The sequence below is a fragment of the Scyliorhinus canicula genome, chromosome 29 (assembly GCF_902713615.1).
Source record: "Scyliorhinus canicula chromosome 29, sScyCan1.1, whole genome shotgun sequence".
Taxonomy (NCBI): Eukaryota; Metazoa; Chordata; class Chondrichthyes; order Carcharhiniformes; family Scyliorhinidae; genus Scyliorhinus; species Scyliorhinus canicula.
Window position 1 is genome coordinate 6,816,248 of NC_052174.1, and position 26,709 is coordinate 6,842,956.

At 54.0% G+C, this 26,709-nt stretch overlaps 1 protein-coding gene across 3 annotated transcripts in view; it reads right to left on the minus strand.

The window, feature by feature from the left end:
• LOC119958389 (cohesin subunit SA-2-like) overlaps positions 1-26,709 on the minus strand; it is an 85,708-nt gene that overhangs the window by 38,504 nt on the left and 20,495 nt on the right. For all 3 annotated transcript variants that reach the window (XM_038786887.1, XM_038786885.1, XM_038786886.1), the window contains exons 10-25: positions 26,292-26,496; positions 23,447-23,598; positions 23,007-23,080; positions 21,512-21,635; positions 19,641-19,739; positions 19,375-19,454; positions 17,327-17,434; positions 13,604-13,718; positions 9,542-9,659; positions 9,213-9,316; positions 8,093-8,185; positions 7,171-7,260; positions 5,502-5,705; positions 3,857-3,927; positions 2,032-2,119; positions 46-126 (exon numbers count right to left, since the gene is read on the minus strand). In XM_038786887.1, coding sequence (XP_038642815.1) covers positions 46-126; positions 2,032-2,119; positions 3,857-3,927; positions 5,502-5,705; positions 7,171-7,260; positions 8,093-8,185; positions 9,213-9,316; positions 9,542-9,659; positions 13,604-13,718; positions 17,327-17,434; positions 19,375-19,454; positions 19,641-19,739; positions 21,512-21,635; positions 23,007-23,080; positions 23,447-23,598; positions 26,292-26,496 — 1,806 coding nt within the window. The remainder of the gene's footprint in view (positions 1-45; positions 127-2,031; positions 2,120-3,856; positions 3,928-5,501; positions 5,706-7,170; positions 7,261-8,092; positions 8,186-9,212; positions 9,317-9,541; positions 9,660-13,603; positions 13,719-17,326; positions 17,435-19,374; positions 19,455-19,640; positions 19,740-21,511; positions 21,636-23,006; positions 23,081-23,446; positions 23,599-26,291; positions 26,497-26,709) is intronic.

The window sequence follows — 26,709 nt, forward strand, 5'->3', positions numbered from 1 at the left end:
GGACATGTACTGCACGCAGCAGCAGACGGGATCGGCCAATATTACCTTGGTCGCTGGATACTCGGAGATGACGGCCAGTCTCCAGAGAATATGGAAGTGAGCACAGAGCAATGCTTGAATGATAATCTGGTGAACGAGAAAGAGGAAAGGAATGAGCATAACCACGATACCTTCACATGCAGCTGACACAGCAGTCTGGGCTCCTGAGATAGTAAACTGAAGAACAATCTCTGGAGTATCAAAGAATGATCGGTGATTTCGCTGAAACGTGATAGACTCCAAGAGGGTTCGACACGGTGGATTACACAGGCGTGCTTCCCCAGAGTGGGGAGAGCTCTACCCCAGGGAGTTGTGGATTGCTGAAAGAGGGGTGACCTTTTGTCGAAGGTTTTCTACTTGCACTCTGCAGGACAATTCGTAAAAATAGCAATGTCAGGGGAAGCAACAAACGTTTACGGTATGAGAAGGGGGCACTGATTGGTTGGTAAGTGACCTCTGATTGGTAGAGCCATTTCCATGGAGAATGCACAAGTTGATGGTGACCGACAGTTAACTGCCAAGCAATGTTTCACGTTTAACCCAGGCAGCATGATTCTGATTAAACAAAGCATTTCCCTAACGAATGAACCAGCAAAATGCTGTCACTTATTTTGATTAACTGAATCAGGCGCAATCTGTACAAATCTTCTTTCTGACTGCAAACAACAGGGCCCTGTGCATCAACGCATGAAGCCACTAGACTATGGAGTGAGGGCCGAGCCGTCAAAGAGTCAGTACTGAGGGAGCGCCGCACTGGTGGAGGTTCAGGACTGAGGGAGTGCTGCACTGTCAGAGGTTCAGGACTGAGGGAGTGCTGCATCGTCAGAGGGTCAGTATTGAGGGAGTGCCGCACTGTCAGAGGGTCTGTACTGAGGGAGTGCCACACTGTCAGAGGGTCAGTACTGAGGGAGAACTGCACTGTCAGAGGGTCAGTACTGAGGGAGTGCTGCACTGTCAGAGGGTCAGTACTGAGAGAGTGCTGCACTGTCAGAGGGTCAGTACTGAGGGAGTGCTGCACTGTCAGAGGGTCAGTACTGAGGGAGTGCTGCACTGTCAGAGGGTCAGTACTGAGGGAGTGCTGCACTGTCAGAGGGTCAGTACTGAGGGAGTACTGCACTGTCAGAGGGTCAGTACTGAGGGAGTGCTGCACTGTCAGAGGGTCGGTACTGAGGGAGCGCTGCACTGTCAGAGGGTCAGTACTGAGGGAGTGCCGCACTCTCAGAGGGTCAGTACTGAGGGAATGCTGCACTGTCAGAGGGTCAGTACTGAGGGAGTACTGCACTGTCAGAGGGTCAGTACTGAGGGAGTGCTGCACTCTCAGAGGGTCAGTACTGAGGGAGTGCTGCACTGTCAGAGGGCCAGTACTGAGGGAGCGCCGCACTGTCAGAGGGTCAGTACTGAGGGAGTGCTGCACTGGCCAATTTAGAGATGAGATTTGAAGTCTGCTGGAACCTGCGGATGTCAAAGATGTCGCGGTATTATTTTGAAGGGCTCAGGAGCTCCGTGTGGCATGTTCGGCACAAGCATTGTTTAATCCACATCTAAATCAGATGATTTGGATAAGTAATTCATTCCTATTCATGGGATCCTGCTATGCACAAATAGGTTGCCCCATTTCCTGCACGACAAAGGGAAACACCATTAAAAAGCTTCAGTGGCTGCAAAGCACTTCCGCCCGTTCCGAGACTCTTGTCCAGTCTCACACTGGCCATCTGTGGTTATTTGCCATTACTGATGACTTATCGAGCCGAATCTGTGTCAAGTGCAAGGCCTCGAAGCCTTGACGCAGGTCCTGGGCCCACACTCGGAGGCTTTGTTGCTCAATGATGGATAACAGCCCATCGCCCCGGGAATGCCCAGAATTGCCGACCGAGCAACTTGGATCTCCAGGTCAGCTCGCGGGCTCAGCCCTCTCTCTCGCCTGGTCTCTGCCCCGGAGCGGCAAGCCCGAGAAATTCCACGCGGGAGTCAAACCAGGTCGTGTTGCTTTACCTGTTCCGGGATCTCTCCTGTGTCAATCCCTCGCTCCAGGACACGGCAGCAGCTGTCGAACAAATCCCATCGGGTAAGGTCGTGGGCACTGCGAAAAGACAGGGCGCGGTGAGCAGTCGAGAACACCGTCAGGCAGCCAACAACAACTTGGATCTACATGGCATCCTCAACGCGACGCAACATCCAGAAGGCACTTCACAGAGCATTAAAAAACCAATCAGGCCCCAAAGCATACAAGATGGACAGAGCGGATAGTCAGATGCTCTTTCCTCGGGCAGGAGAGTCAAGTACTCGGGGACACAGGTTTAAAGTGTGCGGGGGAAAGTTTAGAACAGATGCACGCGGCAAGTGTTTTTACCCAGAGGGTGGTAAATATTTGGAACGCGCTGCCTGGGGAGGTGGTGGGAGCAGGTATGATAGCGGCATTTAAACAAATATGTGAATAGGGTGGGAATGGAAGGATACAGACACCGTAAGTGCTGACTGTTTTAGTTTAGGCAGGTACTATGCTCGGCACAGGCTTGGAGGGCCGAAGGGCCTGTTCCTGTGCTGTACTGTTCTGTCATGGTCGGGTGGACAACCGGAAGCTTGATCGCTGAGGTAGGTTTTAAAGGAGCTTTGGAAAGGGTGAAAAGGGGATCCCGAGGCAGAGGCATGAGGCGGATACAGACGATCTCAGTGATGGCGGGGACCTGTGCATAGGAGTTCACCTCGGGCGCAAATAGTAATAATCGCTTATTGTCACGAGTAGGCTTCAATGAAGTTACTGTGAAAAGCCCCTAGTCGCCACATTCCGGCGCCCATTCTGGGAGGCTGGTACGGGAATTGAACCCGTGTTGTTGGCCTTGTTCTGCATTACAAACCAGCTGTCTAGCCCGCTGAGCTAAACGAGATCAAATCTGGCACGCCAGGATTATTATTTTTTACTTAATTTATCAGGGGCTGCGGGTGTCGACTGCTGGGTCAGCATTTATTGTCCATCCCTAATTGCCCCTTGAACAGAGAACTGCGGGTCTGGAGGCAGCAGGCCAGTGTATTTCTCCCCACGCGGCCCTGTTGTACACAGCATTCGCAGTTCAGGCTGGCTGGGATATACCCGGCGTTCAGGCTGGCTGGGATATACCCGGGGTTCAGGCTGGCTGGGATATACCCGGTGTTCAGGCTGGCTGGGATATACCCGGTGTTCAGGCTGGCTGGGATATACCCGGCGTTCAGGCTGGCTGGGATATACCCGGTGTTCAGACTGGCTGGGATATACCCGGGGTTCAGGCTGGCTGGGATATACCCGGCGTTCAGACTGGCTGGGATATACCCGGGGTTCAGGCTGGCTGGGATATACCCGGCGTTCAGGCTGGCTGGGATATACCCGGCGTTCAGGCTGGCTGGGATATACCCGGCGTTCAGGCTGGGTGGGATATACCCGGCGTTCAGGCTGGCTGGGGTATACCCGGCGTTCAGGCTGGCTGGGATATACCCGACGTTCAGGCTGGCTGGGATATACCCGGCGTTCAGGCTCGCTGGGATATACCTGGCGTTCAGGCTGGCTGGGATATACCCGGTGTTCAGGCTGGCTGGCATATACCCGGCGTTCAGGCTCGCTGGGATATACCCGGTGTTCAGGCTGGCTGGGATATACCCGGCGTTCAGGCTGGCTGGGATATACCCGGTGTTCAGGCTGGCTGGGATATACCCGGGGTTCAGACTGGCTGGGATATACCCGGTGTTCAGGCTGGCTGGGATATACCCGGTGTTCAGGCTGGCTGGGATATACCCGGGGTTCAGGCTGGCTGGGATATACCCGGCGTTGACCTGGTGTCACACTTACTTGTAGAGGGCAGTGATTCTCTTCAGGGACGTGGCCACCGTGTACAAATTATCCTCGTCCGTCTCTCCCACCTGTAACCAGAGAGCAACATCCGTCACACCCCCCGGAGCACATTGACCCTTCCACAGCACATTGTCTCCTCAGTTTTCCACCTCCACAAGTGTACACCCATCAGTGTCCCCACTGATCCCCAATCTTCATCCCCAATGCTCCCCCCCCACAACCTACACCAGTGTCCCGCCCCCCCCTGCCAAATTGGCAAGTCATGTTGCAGCTGTATAGAACTGAACAGCCACACTTGGGAGTATCGTGCTCAATTGTGGTCGCTACATTACCAGAGGGATGTGGAGGCTTTAGAGAGGGTGCAGAAGAGATTTACCAGGATGTTGCCTGGTATGGAGGGCATTAGCTATGAGGAGAGGTTGAATAAACTCGGTTTGTTCTCACTGGAATGACGGAGGTTGAGGGGCGACCTGACAAAATTATGAGGGGCATAGACAGAGTGGCTGATCAGAGACTTTTTGCCAAGGTTGAGGGGTCAATTACTAGGGGGCATAGGTTTAAGGTGCGAGGGGCAAGGTTTAGAGGAGATGTACGAGGCAAGTTTTTTTTACAAAGAGGGTTGTGGGTGCCTGGAACTCGCTGCCGGAGGAGGTGGTGGAAGCTGGGACGATAGTGACGTTTAAGGGGTATCCTGACAAATACATGAATAGGATGGGAATAGAGGGATACGGACCCAGGACGTGCAGAAGATTTTAGTTTAGACGGGCAGCATGGTCGGCACGGGCTTGGAGGGCCGAAGGGCCTGTTCCTGTGCTGTACTGTTCTGTTCTTTGTTCATATCCTACACCCAGTGCCCCCCCCCCCCCCCCCCCCCCCCCCACCCAATGTCATCGTCCTCACTGCACAGTGGTCCCCACGGCTCCCCACCCCTGGCCCTCACTGCTCCCACACCCATACATCCGCTGGTGCCGTGTCCCCACTGCTCCCTAATCCACCCTTCACCCTTGTTGCTCCCCCACCCCAACATCAGTCCTGCCCATTGGAGCCCCCACCGTTCCTCACCCAAACAGGTCACACCCATCGCAGCGCAGTCCCTCACCGCTCACAGCACCCCTCCCAAGCCCTTTCCATCACTCAATTCCTCCACTGCTTAACCACCCCCCCCCCCGGCAAACATCCAGGGCTCACACCCTGAATGTCCCAAACACAGCAACCTGTATTGAGATTGTATCGTTACCATGGCAATCCACGCCGAGGTTCTCCACAGGAATGTAATCAGAGCATTCGACAGCGAACAAGATCGGGGGGCCAAAGGTTTGGACAAACAGGTCTGGCTTGAGTGACTTACCATTGAGACGTTTAGGCAGGGAGTTCCAGAGCTTTCCAGGACGTGCAGAAGATTTTAGTTTAGAGACCAGAACTGGAGGCATGGTCTCACAACGGTGGAGCGATCCATATTGAGTGGTCAAAATTAAAGAGGTGCAAAGGATCGCGGGGGGTTGTGGAGCAGAGGGATACAGTGGGAGGGACGAGGCCATGGAAGGAATTTAAAATAAGGATGAGAAATATAAAGTGGAGGGTTGTATTTTGAAGACTTTGGGTCAACTCTTGCTCCCTCTCGCAGACGGCAGGGAAGACTGACCTCATGTAGCAGCTCCTCCACGGACTGGGTGAATATCTCGACCAGCGTGTCGACGATCTGGCTGCGAGCGATGTCCACGCGGTTCCGGATGGTGTAGTCCTCATTGCACAGGGTGTAGTACGCCCGGCTACAGGCCTCCAGCACGTCCTTCTCTGTGTGCTTCTCGACAATGTCCCGGATCTGCTTCAGCAGGAGGTCCAGATACTGGCAAGAGAGAGAGAGAGAGAGAGAGAGTGAGATTCACGGGCGGGCCGGCGGGGAGCGTGCTGTTTGGAGAGTAGGGCTGACGTTAGATGGAGTGTTATGGGCCAGGGTTTAGAAAACTCCAAAGTATATCATGGAGTTCACCTGACCTACAACTGTTTATTGATTTTGGTTACGGTGAGGACAAGGGCCCTTCAGGTGTTATTCAACAGCGGCGTTAAGCACTTTTAAGCAAAATCAAGCTTTATTCGACAAATTTAGTTAACATTTTTATAAACACACACACGGCGAAATTCTCCGACCCCCAGCAGGGTCGGAGAATCGCCTGGGGGCGCCTAAAATCCCGCCCCCGCCGTGGCAGAGATTCTCCGCCACCCGGGAAGTGGCGGGGGCATGAATCTCACCACTCCGATCGGAGAGGCCCCTGCGGCAATTCTCCAGCCCGGATGGGCCGAAGTCCCGCCGCTGGGAGGCAAGTCCCGCCGCCGAGGTTTAAACCACCTCTGGAACGGCGGGCTCAGCGGCGCGAGCAGGCCCCTGGGGTCCTGGGGGGGCCTCCACGGTGGCCTGGCCCGCGATCGGGGCCCCCCCCTCAGAGTCCGGGCCAGTGCCCTGGCTGCACTAGTTTCTCCCGCGTCCGCCACGGCCTACGCTATGGCGGAAGCGGAAGAGAACCCCACATCGTGCATGCGCCGGCAGTGACGTCAGCGGCCAGCTGCCGCTGACATCACTGCCGGCGCATGCGCGGGCCGGCGAAAGCCTTTCAGCCAGCCCCGCTGCCGGGGGCGCCGGTCTTCTGGTGGCAACCGCTCCGGCGCGGGGCTGGCCCCCAAAGGTGGGGAGAATTCCCCACCTTTGGGGAGACGCGACCCCTGAGTGGTTGGCGCCACTCCCCTACTCCAGGACCCTCCGTCACGCCGGGTAGGGGAGAATCCCGCCCACAGTAAGCATTTTTATCAACTACAAACATAAATACCCCGCTCAGCTACAGTAATCTATGTGTCACCCTTGATAAATTCCCCCCTTTAACTGTTCCAATTCAATAACAAGATCCAGTAAACCACAAACCCCGTTTCAAAGGTGTGGCCCAACACACGGCACTCTTACATATCTTTCAGACTTGGTATGGATATACCCGTCTCCTTTCCAAAACAGGATGTTTGAATTCCTTCCAGGAAACAACTATCACTTTTCAGTAATCAAGTAGTCTGGAAGCAGCTTTTAAACTGAAGATAGAGAAGACACGTCTTTCCAACCGGTGCTGTACAAAACCAGGTCAAACTCAAAGCGAAAGTAACAACTCAGGGCCACAGCCCAGCTCCACCCACACGACGACATCACTGAAGCCATGTGACAAGACAAAAACATTTCTTAAAGGGACAGTCCCATGACAGGGGGATGAGAATGAGAGGTCGCTGGATGGCAGAGCTACCCCACCGCCCATCCCTCCCCAACCCAGTCTCACCTTCTCCAGACGCCGGCTGCAGTAAATGTCCAGGTCGAAGAAACTGGGAATCAGCAGGAGATTTGCCACTTTCTCAGCATCGGCAGAATACTGGAACAGAATAAAGGACGGGCTTCAGCCAGTGGCTCCTCGGTGCCAGACACGTCCCCTACGAATAGTCCCTCCCACCTCCTCTGTGAAACAACACCCATCCACCAATAACCACCCACCACTCGCCTCGATACAAACACACGAACCAGAGCAGGAGGGGCCCCTCGATCCTGCTCCCCCATTCAATACGACCGTGGCGGATCGGATTGCAACCTCAACTTCACATTCTTACCGACCCCCCTATAACCTTTCACCCCCCCCCTCATCAATCACGAATCTACCCAGCTCGGCCTTAAAAATACTCAAAGATCCGGCTTCCGCAAAGTGTTTCCTCCCTCATGAGAGAAAATATTTCTCCTCATCTCCGTCTTAAACGGGTGACCCCCTTATTTTTAAACAGTGACCCCCCCCCCCCGACCCCCGATTCTAGATTCACCTCCAAGAGGAAACATCCTCTCCACGCCCGCCCCTGTCAACACCCCCTCAGGATCTTAAAGGTTTCGATCGAGTCACCTCTCACTCTTCAAACTCTAACATCAGACAACCTGCCCACCCCTGGTATTACCTAGTAAATGCTCTCTGAACTGCTTCCAACTTGTTTGAATCCTTTAGGGAGACCAGTACTGTCCAGAGAACTCGATATGTCTATGTTCTAGAAACACAACTCATGGCAAGTAACGTCACCCTAACCAGGAGCGGTGCAACAAAGGCCCCCCCCCCGCCCCGGCCCCCCATCCTCCCGGGCTGTGGGAGGCCCTCCCCTCCTCCTGTGCTGTGGGGAGCCCCCCCTCTTCCCGTGCTGTAGGGTGATGCCCCCCCCCCCTTCCCTCACCTTGGCAAGGAGCTGCGGGATGACGACGATTAGATGCTCCGACAGTCTGACTCGGTCGTCCATTTGCTGCTTCCTCTCTTTCGCAGTCAGCAGCTGTTTTAACACAAGAGAATTAGAGGTTTCAAAATCTGACCTGACCCACACCCTGACCCCTAACCCCCAGGGTCACCTGACCCACACCCTGATCACCGACCGCAAGGTCACCGAACCCACTCCTTGACCCCCAAGGTCACCTAACCCACCCCTAACCGCTGGGTTACCTAACCCACATCTTCACTCCTAACCCCCAGGGTCACCTAACCCACACCCTGACCCCTAACCCCCAGGGACACCAGATCCACACCCTGACCGCCAACCGCAAGGTCACCGAACCCACTCCTTGACCCCTAACCCCCAGTGTCACCTAACCCACACCCAGACTCCTAACCGCCGGGTTACCTAACCCATACCCTGACCCCTAACCCCCAGGGTCACCTAACCCACACCCAGACTCCTAACCGCCGGGTTACCTAACCCATACCCTGACCCCCTAACCCCCAGGGTCACCTAACCCACACCCTGACCCCTAACCACTGGGTCAGACTCCTAACCGCCGGGTTACCTAACCCATACCCTGACCCCTAACCCCCAGGGTCACCTAACCTACACCCTAACCCACAACCCACACCCTAACCCCCAAGTTCGGCTGATCAAGACCCTGACCCCTATCCCTGGGTCGACGACACCTGCCCCTGGGTCACCTGATCCACACTCTTAACCCCCCCCCCCCCCCCCCCCCCCCCCGGGTCACCCTAACCCACAACCTGACCCCTAACTCCCAGGGTCACCTGATCAACACCCTGGCACCTATCCCTGGGTCACCTGATCCACACACTGACCCCCTAACCCCCAGGGTCACCTGATCCACATCCAAGTTCCTGACCCCTCATACTAAGGTGACCTGATCCAGATCGCTGTTAAACTTCATTTCCTTTCCCACCCTCTGCTCCCCTCACTGAGGGCCCAGACTCCCAGATCCTCCTCCGTTGATTCCCCCGACCACTCTCCCAAGCCCGAGTCTCCTCTTGCCGCTGCCAGGCTGTTAAGCGAATGTCCCAGACACCTCGCGGTGAGGAAATACCTTCTTGCCGGAAGTCCTGCCAATCGGTGGGTGACCCTCCACCGCCTGCCGCATCGAACACACCATCAGTTCAATCAGAGCACTCTCCTCTTGATCAGTGAGCCCTACAATACACAGCAAGTATGGTCACAAAGGAAGGAAGCAGCCCTCAATCGCAGAATACAATAACACCTCAGCCGAATCCAGCGCATTCACACACGCCACTCCCCCCCACGCACACACGGCTTGTGGGCTGAGAGCTCTATCGTGGATCTCATTCCCGTTGCCACACACCGCCTCGCGTTACTGCACCAACCCACACGCACACACCGCCCACACCGGGAACTCACCCTCCTCATCTTCGCCAATCTCTTCCAGAAGCAACTCCGTCATCCCTTCCCAATCCTTCAGGACTGGGCCGGCGTGGTCCCACAGACTGTCCACCAGGTAGGCACAGTGCTCATGGAGCTGAGGAGAAGAATACATTGGCAGAACAGAAATGGATTAGCATTCAGGGCAGGAAGAGGGAGCGCGCCAGAGATAGGGAGCGAGCGCTGAAGAGAGAGAGAGAAAGAGAGAGAGAGCGCGCGAGAGCGCATGTGCCAGAGAGAGAGAGAGAGTGTGAGTGACAGAGGGCACGCCAGAGTGAGTGAGAGGGCACGCCAGAGAGAGAGAGAGAGCGCACGCCAGAGAGAATGAGAGAGCGCACGCTAGAGTGAGAGAGCGCACGCCAGAGAGAGTGAGAGAGCGCACGCCAGAGAGAATGAGAGCGCCGTTAGAGAGTGAGAGAGCGCACGCCAGAGAGAGAGCGCAAGCCAGAGAGTGAGAGCACACGCAGAGTGAGAGAGCACACGCCAGACAGTGAGAGAGCGCACGCCAGAGTGAGAGAGCGCACGCCAGAGAGAGAGAGAGCGCACGCCAGAGGGTGAGAGCGCACGCCAGAGTGAGAGAGCGCACGCCAGAGAGTGAGAGCGCACGTCAGAGAGTGAGAGAGCGCACGCCAGAGTGAGAGAGTGCACGCCAGAGTGAGAGAGCGCACGCCAGAGAGTGAGAGCGCACGTCAGAGAGTGAGAGAGCGCACGCCAGAGTGAGAGAGTGCACGCCAGAGTGAGAGAGTGCACGCCAGAGTGAGAGAGCGCACGCCAGAGAGTGAGAGCGCACGTCAGAGAGTGAGAGAGCGCACGCCAGAGTGAGAGAGTGCACGCCAGAGTGAGAGAGCGCACGCCAGAGTGAGAGAGCGCACGCCAGAGAGTGAGAGCGCACGCCAGACAGACAGTGAGAGAGTGCACGCCAGAGAGAGCGCGCATGCCAGAGTGAGAGAGCGCACGCCAGAGAGTGAGAGCGCACGCCAGAGAGTGAGAGAGCGCACGCCAGACAGTGAGAGAGCGCACGCCAGACAGTGAGAGAGCGCACGCCAGAGAGTGAGAGAGCGCACGCCAGAGAGTGAGAGAGCGCACGCCAGAGAGTGAGAGAGCGCACGCCAGAGAGTGAGAGAGCGCACGCCAGAGAGTGAGAGAGCGCACGCCAGAGAGTGAGAGAGCGCACGCCAGAGTGAGAGAGCACGCCAGAGAAAGCGCACGCCAGAGGGAGCGCGCACGCCAGAGGGAGCGCGCACGCCAGAGGGAGCGCGCACGCCAGAGGGAGCGCGCACGCCAGAGGGAGCGCGCACGCCAGAGGGAGCGCGCACGCCAGAGGGAGCGCGCACGTCAGAGGGAGCGCGCACGTCAGAGGGAGCGCGCACGTCAGAGGGAGCGGCACGCCAGAGGGAGCGCGCACGGCAGAGGGAGCGCGCACGCCAGAGGGAGCGCGCACGCCAGAGGGAGCGCGCACGCCAGAGGGAGCGCGCACGCCAGAGGGAGCGCGCACGCCAGAGAGAGCGTGCACGCCAGAGAGAGCGCACGCCAGAGAGAGCGCACGACAGAGAGAGCGCACGCCAGAGGGAGCGCGCACGCCAGAGGGAGCGCGCACGCCAGAGGGAGCGCGCACGCCAGAGGGAGCGCGCACGCCAGAGGGAGCGCGCACGCCAGAGGGAGCGCGCACGCCAGAGGGAGCGCGCACGTCAGAGGGAGCGCGCACGTCAGAGGGAGCGCGCACGTCAGAGGGAGCGCGCACGTCAGAGGGAGCGCGCACGCCAGAGGGAGCGCGCACGCCAGAGGGAGCGCGCACGCCAGAGGGAGCGCGCACGCCAGAGAGAGCGCGCACGCCAGAGAGAGCGCACGCCAGAGAGAGCGCACGCCAGAGGGAGCGCGCACGCCAGAGGGAGCGCGCACGCCAGAGGGAGCGCGCACGCCAGAGGGAGCGCGCACGCCAGAGGGAGCGCGCACGCCAGAGGGAGCGCGCACGCCAGAGGGAGCGCGCACGCCAGAGGGAGCGCGCACGCCAGAGGGAGCGCGCACGCCAGAGGGAGCGCACACGCCAGAGAGAGCGCACACGCCAGAGAGAGCGCACGACAGAGAGAGCGCACGACAGAGAGCGCACGACAGAGAGCGCACGACAGAGAGAGCGCACGCCAGAGAGAGCGCACGCCAGAGAGAACGCACACGCCACAGAGAGAACGCACACGCCACAGAGAGAGCACACACACCAGAGAGAGAGCACACACACCAGAGAGAGAGCACACACACCAGAGAGAGAGCACACACACCAGAGAGAGAGCACACACACCAGAGAGAGAGCACACACACCAGAGAGCACACACGCAAGAGAGCGAGAGAGAGCGCACGACAGAGTGTGCACGCACATGCCAGAGACAGTACACACGCCAGAGAGACAGTACACACGCCAGAGAGACAGCACACACGCCAGAGAGACAGCACACACGCCAGAGAGACAGCACACACGCCAGAGAGACAGCACACACGCCAGAGACAGCACACACGCCAGAGAGAGCACACACGCCAGAGAGAGAGCACACACGCCAGAGAGAGAGAGAGAGAGAGAGAGAGAGAGAGCGAGCGCCAGAGAACGAGCAAGAGCGCACACACCAGAGAAAGCGCGCGGCAGAGAGCGAGAGCATGTTCCAGTTTCCACCCACAGTCCAAGGATGTACAGGTTAGGTGGGCTTATGGGCATGGGCCGAGGGATTGGGCCTAGGTAGGGTGCTTATTTAGAGGGTCAGTGCAGACCTGATGGGCCGAATGACCTCTTTCTGCACTGTAGGGATTCTATAATAGCTCATTTTAAAAAATTATCCCAACACGTGGGAGCATGGCTCAATATTGCATTTTAATTCATTCCTTAGACAACCCCAATTGCCTTGTCTGCCGTTGAGCACAGGCACTGATTCGTACTGTCAATAATCATCACAGGGTCCACTGCAGCACAGGCTCCGTTTGCCAGTTCTGACCAATTCACTCAGCACAGATCAAACGAGGTCATCCGGGGCTCCATCGAACCTGGCACACAGCCATTACCTCCGAGTCGCACAGCTCATCGTGTGGTTGCAGGGTTACTCAGTGAATAGCAACTCTGTGATCGCACTGGAGAGGGGGGCAGAGGAGATTCACCAGGATGCTGCCTGTTTCATAGATGGATAGAATTTACAGTGCAGAAGGAGGCCATTCGGCCCATCGAGTCTGCACCGGCTCTTGGAAAGAGCACCCTACCCAAGGTCAACACCTCCACCCTATCCCCATAACCCAGTAACCCCACCCAACACTAAGGGCTATTTTGGGCACTAAGGGCAATTTATCACGGCCAATCCACCCTAACCTGCACATCTTTTGACTGTGGGAGGAAACCGGAGCACCCGGAGGAAACCCACGCACACACGGGGAGGATGTGCAGACTCCGCACAGACAGTGACCCAAGCCGGAATCGAACCTGGGACCCTGGAGCTGTGAAGCAATTGCTCTATCCACAATGCTACCGTGCTGGAGCGTTTCTGCTGTGAAGAGAGGCTGGGGTTGTTTTCCTTTTAGCAGAGAAGGCCGAGGGGACCAGATCGAGGTGGACAATATTACAAGGGATGTGGATAGGGTGGATAGGAAGGAACTTTTCTCCTTAGTGGAGGGGTCAATAACCAGAGAGCATAGATTTAAATATATAATATAATAGTCGCTTCTTGTCACAAGTAGGTTCAATGAAGTTACTGTGAAAAGCCCCTAGTCGCCACATTCCAGGGCCTGTTCGGGGTAAGAGGGCGGAGATTTAGAGGGGATTTGAGGAAAAACCTTTTCACCCAGAGGTGGTGGGAATCTGGAACTCGCTGCCTGAAAAGGTGGGAGAGGCGGGAACCCTCATTACATTTAAGGAGCATTGAGATGAGCGATTGGAACTCCCACAGCAGACAAGGCTACCGACCAAGTGCTGGGAAATGGGATTAGAACAGATCGGGGCTGGACGGCTGGCGCGGACGCGATGGGCCGAAGGGCCTCATTCTGTACGGTAAAGACTCGATGATTGTGACACACCTCACTCTCCAAGAAAAAGGTGAGCAGCAACTTAATGAATTCTCCATTCACACTGCGCTTTCCTCGCTCTTTAGCCATCGTCTCCTCGTGTTCTACATCGTAATGTCTCCGCAGCCTAAAGGGGAAGAGAGAACGGCACCGGATCACAACACTGACACACATAGAACATTACAGCGCAGTACAGGCCCTTCGGCCCTCAATGTTACGCCGACCTGTGAAACCCCTCTAAAGCCCATCTACACTATTCCCTTATCATCCATATGTTTATCCAACGACCATTTAAATGCCCTTAAAGTTGGCGAGTCCACTACTGTTGCAGGCAGGGCATTCCATGCCCTTACTACTCTCGGAGTAAAGAACCTACCTCTGACATCTGTCCTATATCTATCTCCCCTCAATTTAAAGCTATGTCCCCTTGTGCTAGACATCACCATCCGAGGAAAAAGACTCTCACTGTCCACCCTATCTAATCCTCTGATCATCTTGTATGCCTCAATTAAGTCACCTCTTAACCTTCTTCTCTCGAACGAAAACAGCCTCAAGTCCCTCAGCCTTTCCTCATAAGATCTTCCCTCCATACCAGGCAACATCCTGGTAAATCTCATCTGCACCCTTTCCAATGCTTTCACATCTTTCAATCGCGGGTATTTTAATTAAGTTAAGACCCCGGACCGGATGAAGCCCCCCCAAACGATTTGTAAAAGTGTGAGGAGAGGACACTTCACCCCCAGGTGTGTTGACTCTGACCAACAGATCTTTTATATTAAAGACGAACATTTGAGTGGCACGAACAGCTATTTTCTGTGATGTCAATGTGTTTAATCCTATGTTAATAATGTGGGGGCAGCACGGTGGCGCAGTGGATTAGCACAGCTGCCTCACAGCGCCAAGGATCATGGCCCCGGGTCACTGTCCGTGTGGAGTTTGCACATTCTCCCCGCGTCGAATTGAGCACTCCAAATTTATATTTTAAAAAAGCATTAATTTTTAGTACCCAAGTACCCAATAAGTACCCAATTCATTTTTTCCAATTAAGGGGCAATTTAGCGTGGCCAATCCACCTAACCTGCACAGCTTTGGGCTGTGGGGGCGAAACCCACGCAGACACGGGGAGAATGTGCAAACTCCACACGGACAGGGAACCAGAGCCGGGATCAAACCTGGGACCTCGGCGCCGTGAGGCAGCAGTTCTAACCACTGCGCCACCGTGCTGCCCCCACATTTATTAAAATAGGATTAAACACATTGACATCGCAGAAAATAGCTTTCCGATTAACAGTTAAGCAATTCGGAAGATGGTTAGCACTGTTGCTTCACAGCGTCAGGGACCCGGGTTTGATTCCCGGCTTGGGTCACTGCCTGTGCGGAGTCTGCACGTTCGAGTCTGCGTGGGTTTCCTCCGGGTGCTCCGGTTTCCTCCCACAAGTCCCGAAAGACTTGCTTGTCAGGTGAATTGGACATTCTGAATTCTCTCGCAGTGTACCCGAACAGGAACCGGAATGTGGCGACTGGGGGATTTTCACAGTAACTTCAGTGCAGTGTTCATGTAAGCCTACTTGTGACATTAATAAAGATTATTATTGTTATATATTATATATAGCAAGGACCCTCCCGTTTAAACCATTTATTCTTTATTTTTCCCGTTCTTTTGTTTTGCTTTGCTATTACTATATTTATCCATGGACAATTAATGGGCTTGTGGCCTTTAATGCGGACATTGCCTTTAATTCAGCTAGGCGAGATCAGTGATCACTCGGTTTGACTGACTTGGCTGGCGGCCAATCAACTGGCTCGAGATGTTGGGCTTTGCCGATAGCCCATGGTGATTGTTGTGATTTCTCCGGAATGTCTCTCTCCCCAGCAAGGCCGGATGGTAGTTCCGCTTTGGGTTCAGAAGCTGGAAGAAGCTTCTTTGATTTTTCTCTGGGCAGCACAAGTGGTACTGCACTGTGGCTTCACAGCTCCAAGTTCCCAGGTTCGATTCCCAGCTGGGTCACTGTCTGTGCAGGGTTTGCACGTTCTCCCCGTGTCTGCGTGGGTTTCCTCCGGGTGCTCCGGTTTCCTCCCACAGTCCAAAGACGTGCAGGTTAGATGGATTGGCCATGATAAATTGCCCTTAGTGACCAAAAAGGTTAGGAGGGGTTATTGGGTTACGGGGATAGGGAAGAAGTGAGGGCTTAAGTGGGCCGGTGCAGACTTGATGGGCCGAATGGCCTCCTTCTGCACTGTATGCTCTATGTCTCTCTCTGTTATAGAACATAGAACATAGAACAGTACAGCACAGAACAGGCCCTTCGGCCCTCGATGTTGTGCCGAGCAATGATCACCCTACTCAAACCCACGTATCCACCCTATACCCGTAACCCAACAACTTCCCCCCCCCTTAACCTTACTATTAGGACACTACGGGCAATTTAGCATGGCCAATCCACCTAACCCGCACATCTTTGGACTGTGGGAGGAAACCGGAGCACCCGGAGGAAACCCACGCACACACGGGGAGGACGTGCAGACGCCACACAGACAGTGATCCAGCCGGGAATCGAACATGGGACCCTGGAGCTGTGAAGCATTTATGCTAACCACCATGCTACCGTGCTGCCCCTGTTATGATGACTCGAGATGGGTTTTGCTTGATTAGAGATAAAAAGATAGCATTTAAGCTATTTTCTTGTTTGACGTTAAAGAGAGTTTCATATCGTGTTGGAATAAAGTTTGTTTTAATATACCATATCCCTATTTGTGTGTGGAATCACTCCTGGAGCGAAGTATTCTTTCCTTAAGTGTTACAAATTAAATTAAATATTAGGGTTTCTGTCCGGTCTCCGAGTAACTGTTGGGGTCTGGTGCGGGACCATAATAATATGGAAACACTTTTTACAACTAACTTGTACCTTCTCTATCTCCAATCAAGCAAAGTCCATTACAGGTCAAAAGCCACTTATAAATAAAGTTATCAAGCACAGGATTACTTGCTTTGTACTGGTATAGATATTTATTGGAAAGACTGGTTGAAGAGAGAGACCAAGACCCTTTCAGGAAACAGCCTTCAGATCCTCCTGCCTTTGTCACACTCCTGCTCAACCTGGCAGCATTCAGTAAGAACTGCTGCTCAACTTAAAAACACCGAGCTGACAACTAAACCCATATCAAACAACAGACCTGGCTCCTCCCATTAATGACATCATCTTTATCCCACTCAGATCCCATGGCCTGCTTACCAAAATCTAAACACAAAATGAAATGAAAATCGCTTATTGTCACGAGTAGGCTTCAATTAAGTTACTGTGAAAAGCCCCTAGTCGCCACATTCCGGCGCCTGTCCGGGGAGGCTGGTACGGGAATCGAACCGTGCTGCTGGCCTGCTTGGTCTGCTTTAAAAGCCAGCGATTTAGCCTTGTGGGCTAAACCAGCCCCTATCAGCCCCAATGTCTCAAATGATCTGCTCTCCAGGGAATCACCAGCAATCATAACACAATTCCATCAGGCCTCTCTTTGTAAAGACATAAATGGTTAGAATGAATGATGATCTCACTTTTACAGCATCTTAATTGCAGACACAGAGTCTACATGCGTGTTAACCCAGGATTTTTTAAAAATATTACTTCAACAGATAATACAATTTATACAAAATGTCTTACATTCATCACAATAAGCTGCCCCTTCAGGCACGGACTGCTTAATAAAACTGGTGAGTTAACGGAAAGGCCAACTCCAACTTACTTCATGTGCACAAAGTTCCCGGCAGCCGCTGCAGTGGGTCGGTGAGAGGCATAAACCAGGGGGTAGACACATTCGCACTCTTCGTTGCTCAGCACATCATCAGCATTCCTACAGGGGGGGTCAGAGGAAGTCACACAAAGAAAGGCTGGTATTTACGCCTTCACGGACGGGAGGTGGTCCCAAATCCACCCCCTCCCCTCACCCCTTTGCAAGCCACGATTCACTTCCCGGAGTGCAGCTGTTGTTGAGATTTGGGAAACGAGGCAGCCTATCCACACACAGCAAGATTCTACAGTCAGCAGTGAGATTAACGAGATCATCTGCATTTCGCGGTGTTGGTTAAGGGTCAAAGGTTATCCAAGAGCCCCGGGAAGGATGGATGGGGGGAATCCCGTATTTGGCGGAGAGCGGGGATAGAGAGGATGGGGGACTTCTTGGAAGGTCGCTTCCCGAGCATTGGGGCGCTGGAGGAGAAGTTTGCACCGGCTGGAGGGAACGATCTCCGATATTTACAGGTATGGGACATTTTGCTGAGGCAGGTGCCAACCTTCCCACTCCTGCCGTTCAGGGGGATTCAGGACAGGGGGTGGTCTCTAGAGGATGGATAGGGGAGGGGAGCGTCTCGGACATGTATAAAGAGCTTATGGGTTCGGAAGAGACGCAGACCGAGGAGCTGAAGCGTAAGTGGGAGGAGGAGCTGGGGGGAGAGATGAGGGGGGTCTTTGGGCGGACACGCTAGGAAGGGTCAATGCTACAGCAACATGTGCCAGGCTCAGCCTGATCCAGTTTAAGGTGGTTCACCGGGCTCACATGACGGTGGCCCGGATGAGTAGATTCTTTGGGGTGGAGGACAGGTGTGCAAAGTGTGCGGGGGGGGGGGCCAAAACTGAGAGGATTTTGGCAGGGGTTTGCCGACACCATGTCCACGGTATTAAATACGAGGGTGGCAATGTGTCCGGAGGTGGCGATTTTTGGGGTATCGCAGAACCCCGGAATCCAGGAGGAGAGAGAGGCGGATGTTCTGGCCTTTGCTTCCCTGGGAGCCCGGAGGCGTATATTGCTGGCGTGGAGGGACTTAAACCCCCGAAATTGGAGACCTGGCTTTCAGACATGGCAGGCTTCCTCTGCCCGGAGAAAATTCAGTTCACCACAAGAGGGTCTCTGTTGGGGTTCGCCCGGAGGTGGCAACCATTCGTTGACTTCCTCGCAGAGAACTAATCAGCAGCAGGGGGGGTGGGGACTAGGCTAATGTAGGATGGGGGTAAGTAATGGCAAGACCTGTGGGAGAGGGTGGCGGAATTTGCAATATCTATATATTTCTCTTGTTATTTATATTGTTGATTTTGTTGCTGTTAAAATGCCAAAGAATGCTTATTTAAAAAAAAGATTGTCCCAAGAGTGCAACTTCAAATAGCAGCCCACAGGCTCCGTAACCTCACAGAGAAGCCAGAATCCACACCACGTCCGCGAGACAGCCTCCTCCGACAGAGCAGCACTCTCTCAGTACTGCAGCAGGAGATTCGGCCGAGATTATATGCTGAGGTCTCTTGAGGGGGAGGGGGAGGTGGACCCATGACCATCTGACAGAAGGGAGCATCAGAAAGAGCAAGACGACTAGTTAGCGACGGATCTAGTTAGTGCACAGACGGACCCCGGGCTGGCGGACCCGCAGGCCCTGCAGTCACTGCACAGTCTCCAGCACAAGCCCATTGTGAGCGTGAAGAACTCAGCTTCACTGCCCTATCTTGTCATTGCTCCTTTGACAGCAACTTCCAAACCCACCACCACTACCATCCCGAATGACAAGGGCAGCAGACGCATGGGGAACCCCACCATCTGGAGGTTCCCCTCCAAGTCTCTCACCACCCCAACTAGGGAATATATCAGCCGTTCCTTCACTGTCGCTGGGTCAAAACCCTGGAACTCCCTCCCTAACAGCACGGTGGGAATATCCCCACCACTGCCTCTTGGGAAATTTGGAGGGACAATAACTGCTGGTCTTGCCAGTAATGTCCACGTCCCATAAATCAATAAAGTAAAGTACTTACTGAAAAATGAGAGTCAATAGACGGACTGCTTCCACGGCAACATCATAATCCACATCCAGGACCATAGAGACCATTCTGTCCTAAACAGACATCAAAAACGCACGGTTGTCAATTCCATCAGAGGAGCCCAGCTTGGCACCAGATGCGCAGACGCTGCCCAAAGCCGGCACCTAGTCCACAGACACAGCCCAAGCCAGCGCCCGGCCCACAACCCAAACCAGCAACCCCCCCCCCTCTCTCTGGATTCACCGGGAGGAGACATTTACCTTGAATCGGTTGGTGAAGAGTTCCAGTTTCGGAGAGATATCTCTGCTTTCGTACAGGCGCTGGAGAGACTTCAAACATTTCAGCCTCACCTCCCGTTGCTGAAAAGGAGCGAGAGAAAGAGGCGACTCAATGGGATTCATGACAGAGCGTGACCAGAATGGTCAACAGCAAAGTTCAATTCTCACTCAGTTCGTTCCCTGAAGGGGGCATTAGGGAAGCAGTAGTTTTTGGAGGAATTCTTTATCTGAAGACGAGCAAGTATTTATTTCTGTGTTTGCTAACTGTATTTAAAAGTGGGTTTTGACCAGAGATGGGTTCTGCTTGATGGGAGGTAAAGAGAAGATGACAGTTAGAGGATAAAGTGTTTTTTTTATTGTTAAGCATTGTTTAACTGGTAATGGTAAGCTATTTCTTTTATGATGTTAAATTTAGTTTAATATTGTTAATAATAAAATTCGTTTTAATACAAGACATCCATATTTGTGCGTGGAGTCGCTACAGGAGCAAAGTATCCTTTCCTCACAGTCTTACAAAGTAAAAGATATTGGGGTTTTTGTTCGGTATTCTAGAAATCATTGCAGTCTGTTCCACGATCGCAATAATATTTCAGTGATTTATTGAACGGGTCTGTATGGGACGACAGAGGCAAAATGGAGGCATGGTGACACAGTGTTTAGCACTGCTGCCTCACTGCGCCAGGGACCTGGGTTCAATTCCGGCCTTATGGGACTGTCTTGTGTGTAGTTTGCATGTTCTCCCCATGTCTGTGTGGGTTTCCTCCGGGTGCCTCCCACAGTCCAGAGGTGTGCAGCCTAGGTAGATTGGCCATGCTAAAATTGCCCCAAGTGGCCGGAGACGTACAGGTTAGGCGGAATTATGGTGATCGGGGGGTGGGGCGGTGGGAGTGGGCCTCGGCAGGGTGCTCTTTTTGGGGTTGGTGCTGCAGACTCGATGAGGCAAACGGCCTCCTTGAAAATGAAAACGAAATGAAAATCGCTTATTGTCACAATTAGGCTTCAAATGAAGTTACTGTGAAAAGCCCCTAGTCGCCACATTCCTGCCGCCTGTTTGGGGAGGCCGGTACGGGAATTGAACCCACGCTGCTGGCCTGCCATGGTGTGCTTTAAAAGCCAGCGATTTAGCCCTGTGCTAAACCAGCCCCTTCTGCACCATGGAGATTCTCTGGGCGGAGTTAATATCGAGTCATCGGGTTTTACAACACAAAACGAGCCCCTTCAGCCCCTCATGCCTGTAGACGATCATGGACGGTCTTATCGAAGGGTGGAGCAGGCTCAATGGGGCGAGTGGTTCAGCAAGTTTCACATAGAGTACACGAAAACGCAAGGCTCTCTGCCCAAGCATCCTTGGTCAACTGACCGTCGTTCCCGCACTGCGTGACACTCTTCCTTCCTAATGTCAGGGAGCACATTTTCACCCGAGGCCAAGGTTTCTGTACTGAAGGAATGTAAAAGGCCAACTCAGTCCTAATGACCAGGCTCCTGGTTATTGTTCCCACCGCACCCTCTCCCTCCCTCCTCCGGGTTAACGTTCCAGGTCTATCCTCTGAGCGGCCACTTCGTTGGGACTACAGTGATTCACGCACGGGAATCTAACACACAAACCGCTCCTCACTCCAAACCTCTCGTATCCACCCATTCTTCAAAGCTTCACTGCTGAGCTGTCCAAAGCTTGTGTGTGTGTCTGGTGAAAAGTCATGTTTGAGTCTCCTCATCCATTTAAGGAGTCTGCCATCTTACCTTTCTGAACATCCCACAGGCCAACGCTCACTATCTAACCTGCAGTCACCCCCTAATGCACACGGTCACGATCTCTCTCTCTCGCTATGTGATCACGTCTGCATTGTCCGTACCTTGTCATGCAACATCCAGCCGACGTACTTCAGATAGCTGTCGTTGAGAAAGGAGTCGCTGTAACGCTTCATCCACACGCCGATCTCCTCCATACAGAGAGCCCGGATCTCCGCTATCAAATCCCTACCGAAGAAGAAGTGAAAGATCAGACTCGCGGGGATGGAGAGTAAGGCTTGGTATAAAACGGTCACCGAAGCTGCGTGCACACACACGCGACAGCGTAACCGACAGGCACACACAAAACCACACACTCACCACCCTCACACACACACAACCCCTCCCCACACACCCACAACCCACCCACACACAACCCCCCCCACACACACACAACCCCCCCCCACACCCACAACCCACCCCCACCCACACCCATGACCCCCCCACACACCTACGACCCCCCCCACACACCCACGACCCCCCCCCACACACACACCCATGACCCCCACAAACCCCCCTCCACACCCACACGACCCCCCCACACATACACGACCCCCCCCCCGCACACACGACCCCCCCCCCCCTGCACACACGACCCCCCCACGCACACACACGACCCCCCCCCACGCACACACACGACCCCCCCCACGCACACACACGACCCCCCCCACGCACACACGACCCCCCCACGCACACACGACCCCCCCACACACACACACGACCCCCCCACACACACACACGACCCCCCCACACACACACACGACCCCCCCACACACACACACGACCCCTCCCCACACACACACACGACCCCCCCACACACACACACGACCCCCCCACACACACACACGACCCCCCCACACACACACGACCCCCACACACACACGACCCCCACACACACACGACCCCCCCACACACACACACGACCCCCCCCACACACACACACGACACGACCCCCCACACACACGACACGACCCCCCACACACACACACACGACCCCCCACACACACACACGACCCCCCACACACACACACACGACCCCCCACACACACACACGACCCCCCACACACACACACGACCCCCCACACACACACACAAAACCCCACACACACACACACAAAACCCCACACACACACACACAAAACCCCACACACACACACACAAAACCCCACACACACACACACAAAACCCCACACACACACACACAAAACCCCACACACACAAACACACACACACAAACCACACAACCCCACACAAACCACACAACCCCACACACACACACAACCCCACACACACACACAACCCCACACACACACACAACCCCACACACACACACAACCCCACACACACACACAACCCCACACACACACACAACCCCACACACACACACAACCCCACACACACACAACCCCACACACACACAACCCCACACACACACAACCCCACACACACACAACCCCACACACACACAACCCCACACACACACAACCCCACACACACACACACACACAACGAGGGCCTCATGCAAATGTCGGCTTCTGCACGAGAGCATCAACAACTTACCGATACCGGTGGACGAATACTCCCTTGAAGATTGCATTCATCATATTTTCAATCTCTTCCTGATTCTGTTGCAGCTGCACAGGGAGAGAAGTGGTAAAAATGAAGAGCTCAAACAACATCCAATGGACACATCAGAGTTTGGGTTAGTCTGAGAGCACAGGGCAGCTCTGCAGCCTGTCAATACTGTGGACCAACACTCTCACCCTGGCAGCTGGGGAGATTGTCGCTGTGAATGTCACTGCTGCCTGGATTGTCCCCCGAATGGAACGATGTCTACGAGCATGGCCCCAGTGGGTTACTGGCAATATGCCTGCAGAGGCAACACACACACCGACACTGTGGCTCACAGCACCTCTCTCGTGGGCACATGGTCACACTCAAACACATCCACCCCCGCACGCATGGAGCACACGCAGGCCCTTCCCATCCTTGCTCCTCACCTCCTTGCGTTTCTGCAGCAGCATTTCCAGGCGGTCATTGGCCCGTTTCCCCGCAGCTTTGTTCCTCTCGGTGTCGTACTGGCGCTGGAGGTTTTCCTGATGGACGTTCAGATTCAAGGCCACATCCACCAGAGCGGTCATCAGCTTCATCGCTGCGGACATCAAAACTGGGCATTAGACGGAGAGCAGGACGTCTTCTCCATTGGGGAAACTTAACACCGGCCTCCCTCCCCGGGAGGGAACCCCAGCCTCCCTCCTCATCCCAAGACATCCCCAAATGGGAGTCCAGGATAGTGAGACTCAGCACCTGTGTTTCCATTGACATCACCGTGCAACACTCAACACAGATCATCAGACGTAGGAGTGGGCCATTCAGCCCATCACGCCTGTCCGCCATTCAATGAAATCGTGACTGATCTATGATAATCCTCAACTCCACTTTCCCACATTATCCTCGTAATCCTCGATCCCCTCAACGATTAAAAATCTCGGCCTTGAACATACTTAACGGCCCAGTCTCTACAGCTCTCTGTGGCAAAGAATTCCACAGATTCACTCCCCTCCGAGAGAAGAAATTCCTCCTCATCTCTGCCCGAAATGGGCGACCCCCCCCCCTCACTCAGAGATTCTGCCCTCTGGTCCCAGACTCTCCCACACGGGGAAACTACCTCTCAGCATCGACCCTGTCATACCCCCTGAGAATCCGATATGTCTCTCATTCTTATCAACTCCAATGAGGACAGGCCCGACCTACTGAACCTCTCCTCATGAGAAAATCCCTCCCTACCCGGGATCAACCCAGTGAACCTTCTCTGGACGGCCTCCAATGCCGGTATATCTTTCCCTAGGTAAGGAGACCAAAACTGTTCATCATGCAAGATGATGCTTTTTGGTAGGTTGAACATAGAGGGGAAATATACTGTAAATTTGATTTTATTGTCACATGTACCGAAGTACAGTGAAACGTATTTTTCTGCGGCCGAGGGAGTGTACACAGTACACAAAATGAATAATCAACAGAGAACATTGACAAATGATACATCGACAAACAGTGATTGGTTATAATGCGGAACAAGGGGTCAAACAAAGCAAATACATGAGCAAGAGCAGCATAGGGCATCGTGAATAGTGTTCTTACAGGGAACAGATAAGTCCGAGGAAGAGTCGTTGAGGAGTCTTATATAGATTGTGGGGAAGGAGCTGTTCCAATGTCTGAATGTGCGGGTCTTCAGATTTCTGTACCTTCTACCTGATGTAAGGGTCTGGGGCAATGCCTGGGTGGGAGGGGTCTCTGATAATGCTGCCTGCCTTCCTGAGGCAGCGGGAGGTGTAGACAGAATCAATGTGAGGGTGGCAAGTTTGTGTGATGCGTTGGGCTGAGTTCACCACACTTTGGACGGAGCAGTTGCCATACCAGGCTGCGATGCAGCCGGATAAGATGCTCTCTCTGGCACATCTGTAGAAGTTTGTGAGAGTCGATGCTGACATGCCAAATTTATTTAGCTTCCATAGGAAGTGGAGACGTTGTTGGGCTTTCTTGACTGTTGCATCAACGTGAGTGGACCAGGACAGACTGTTGGTGATGGTGACGCCCCCAGGAACTTAAAGCTATCGACCATCTCCACTTCGGAGCCATTGATGCAGACGGGAGTGTGTGTCATGCTGCGCTTCCTGAAGTCGATGATCAGTTCCTTAGTCTTTCCGACATTTAGAGAGAAGTTGTTTTCGGTACACCATGCAACCAAATCATTTATCTGACTTCTGTAGTCTGATGGCAAAATTCTTCGGAATATAAAAAGTCAGAGAGGTCTGGGCATGCAGGTCCATTCCATACAGAATGCTTGCCTTCATTGGACGGGGCATAGAGTATAAAAACTGGCAAGTCATGCTACAGTTGTATAGAACCTTGGTAAGGCCGCACTTGGAATATTGCACACAATTCTGGTCGACACACTACCAGAAGGATGTGGAGGCTTTGGAGAGGGTGCAGAGGAGGTTTACCAGGATGTTGCTTGGTCTGGAGGGTGTTAGCTATGTGGGGAGGCTGAACAGACTCAGACTGTTTTCATTAGAACGACGGAGGTTGAGGGGCGACCCGATAGATGTCTGCAAAATTATGAGGGGCATGAATAGAGTGGCTAGACAGGCACTCTTTCCCAGGGTGGAGGGGTCACTCACCAGGGGACGAAGGTTTAAGGTCCATGGGGCAAAGTTTAGAGGAGATGTGCGAGGCAGGTTTTTCACGCAGAGGGTGCCGAGTGCCTGCAACGCGTTGCCAGGGGAGGTTGTGGAAGCAGACACATTAACGGCGTTCAAAAGGCATCTTTTTTTTAAAATTTAGAGTACGCAATTCAGTTTTTCCAATTAAGGGGCAATTTAGCGTTGCCAATCCACCTAGCTTGCACATTTTTGGGTTGTGGGGACGAAACCCACGCCAACACGGGGAGAATGTGCAAACTCCACACGGACAGTGACCCAGAGCCGGGATCGAACCTGGGACCTCGTCGCCGTGAGGCTGCACTGCTAACCCACTGCGCCACCCTGCTGCCCCTTCAAAAGGCATCTTGACAAACAAATGGAAAGGATGGGTATAGAGGGATGCGCACAAGGAAGTGCTGAGGGTTTTGGCAAAGGTTGGTATCATGACCGGTACAGGCTTGGAGGCTGAAGGGCCTGTTCCTGTGCTGTATTGTTCTTTGCACCTGGAATATAGAACAATCGAACTAGTGCCTTGTATAGTTTTAGCAGGACTTCCCTATTTTTATGCTCCATAGCCTTTGAAATTAAGGCCATCATTCCCTTTGCCTTCCCTATGAGCTGCGGACGGATGTGGCTACATACTCACCGGCCAGCGTGCTGGTGTGTCTGAATGCTCGGACCTGCGAATCAGAGAGTCCGGTCAGCAGAGAGATCAGTGTATCCACCATATATTCATCATACAGGACGGTGTATTGACACTGGCGTATCAGCACAGCAATGAATTCACAGAAATTCTGCCGGAACTTCCTCCACATGGGGCTGGCCATCGACAGAGGGTAATCGCCACTATCCTGAAGCAGGGGAGAGGGAATCACAGGATATCAATCACTCATTACGCCCTCTTTGCATAGCAATTGCACAAGAAGCAGCTCTTCCCAGGCATGGACTGCAAACGCTGGAAACACAACAAGACAGACAGTGCAGATGCGGCGGGGATGGAGGGAGGGGGCGCCGCGCGTCGTCACCCCAGAGGGAGGGGGCGGCGCGTGTCACCCCAAAGGGAG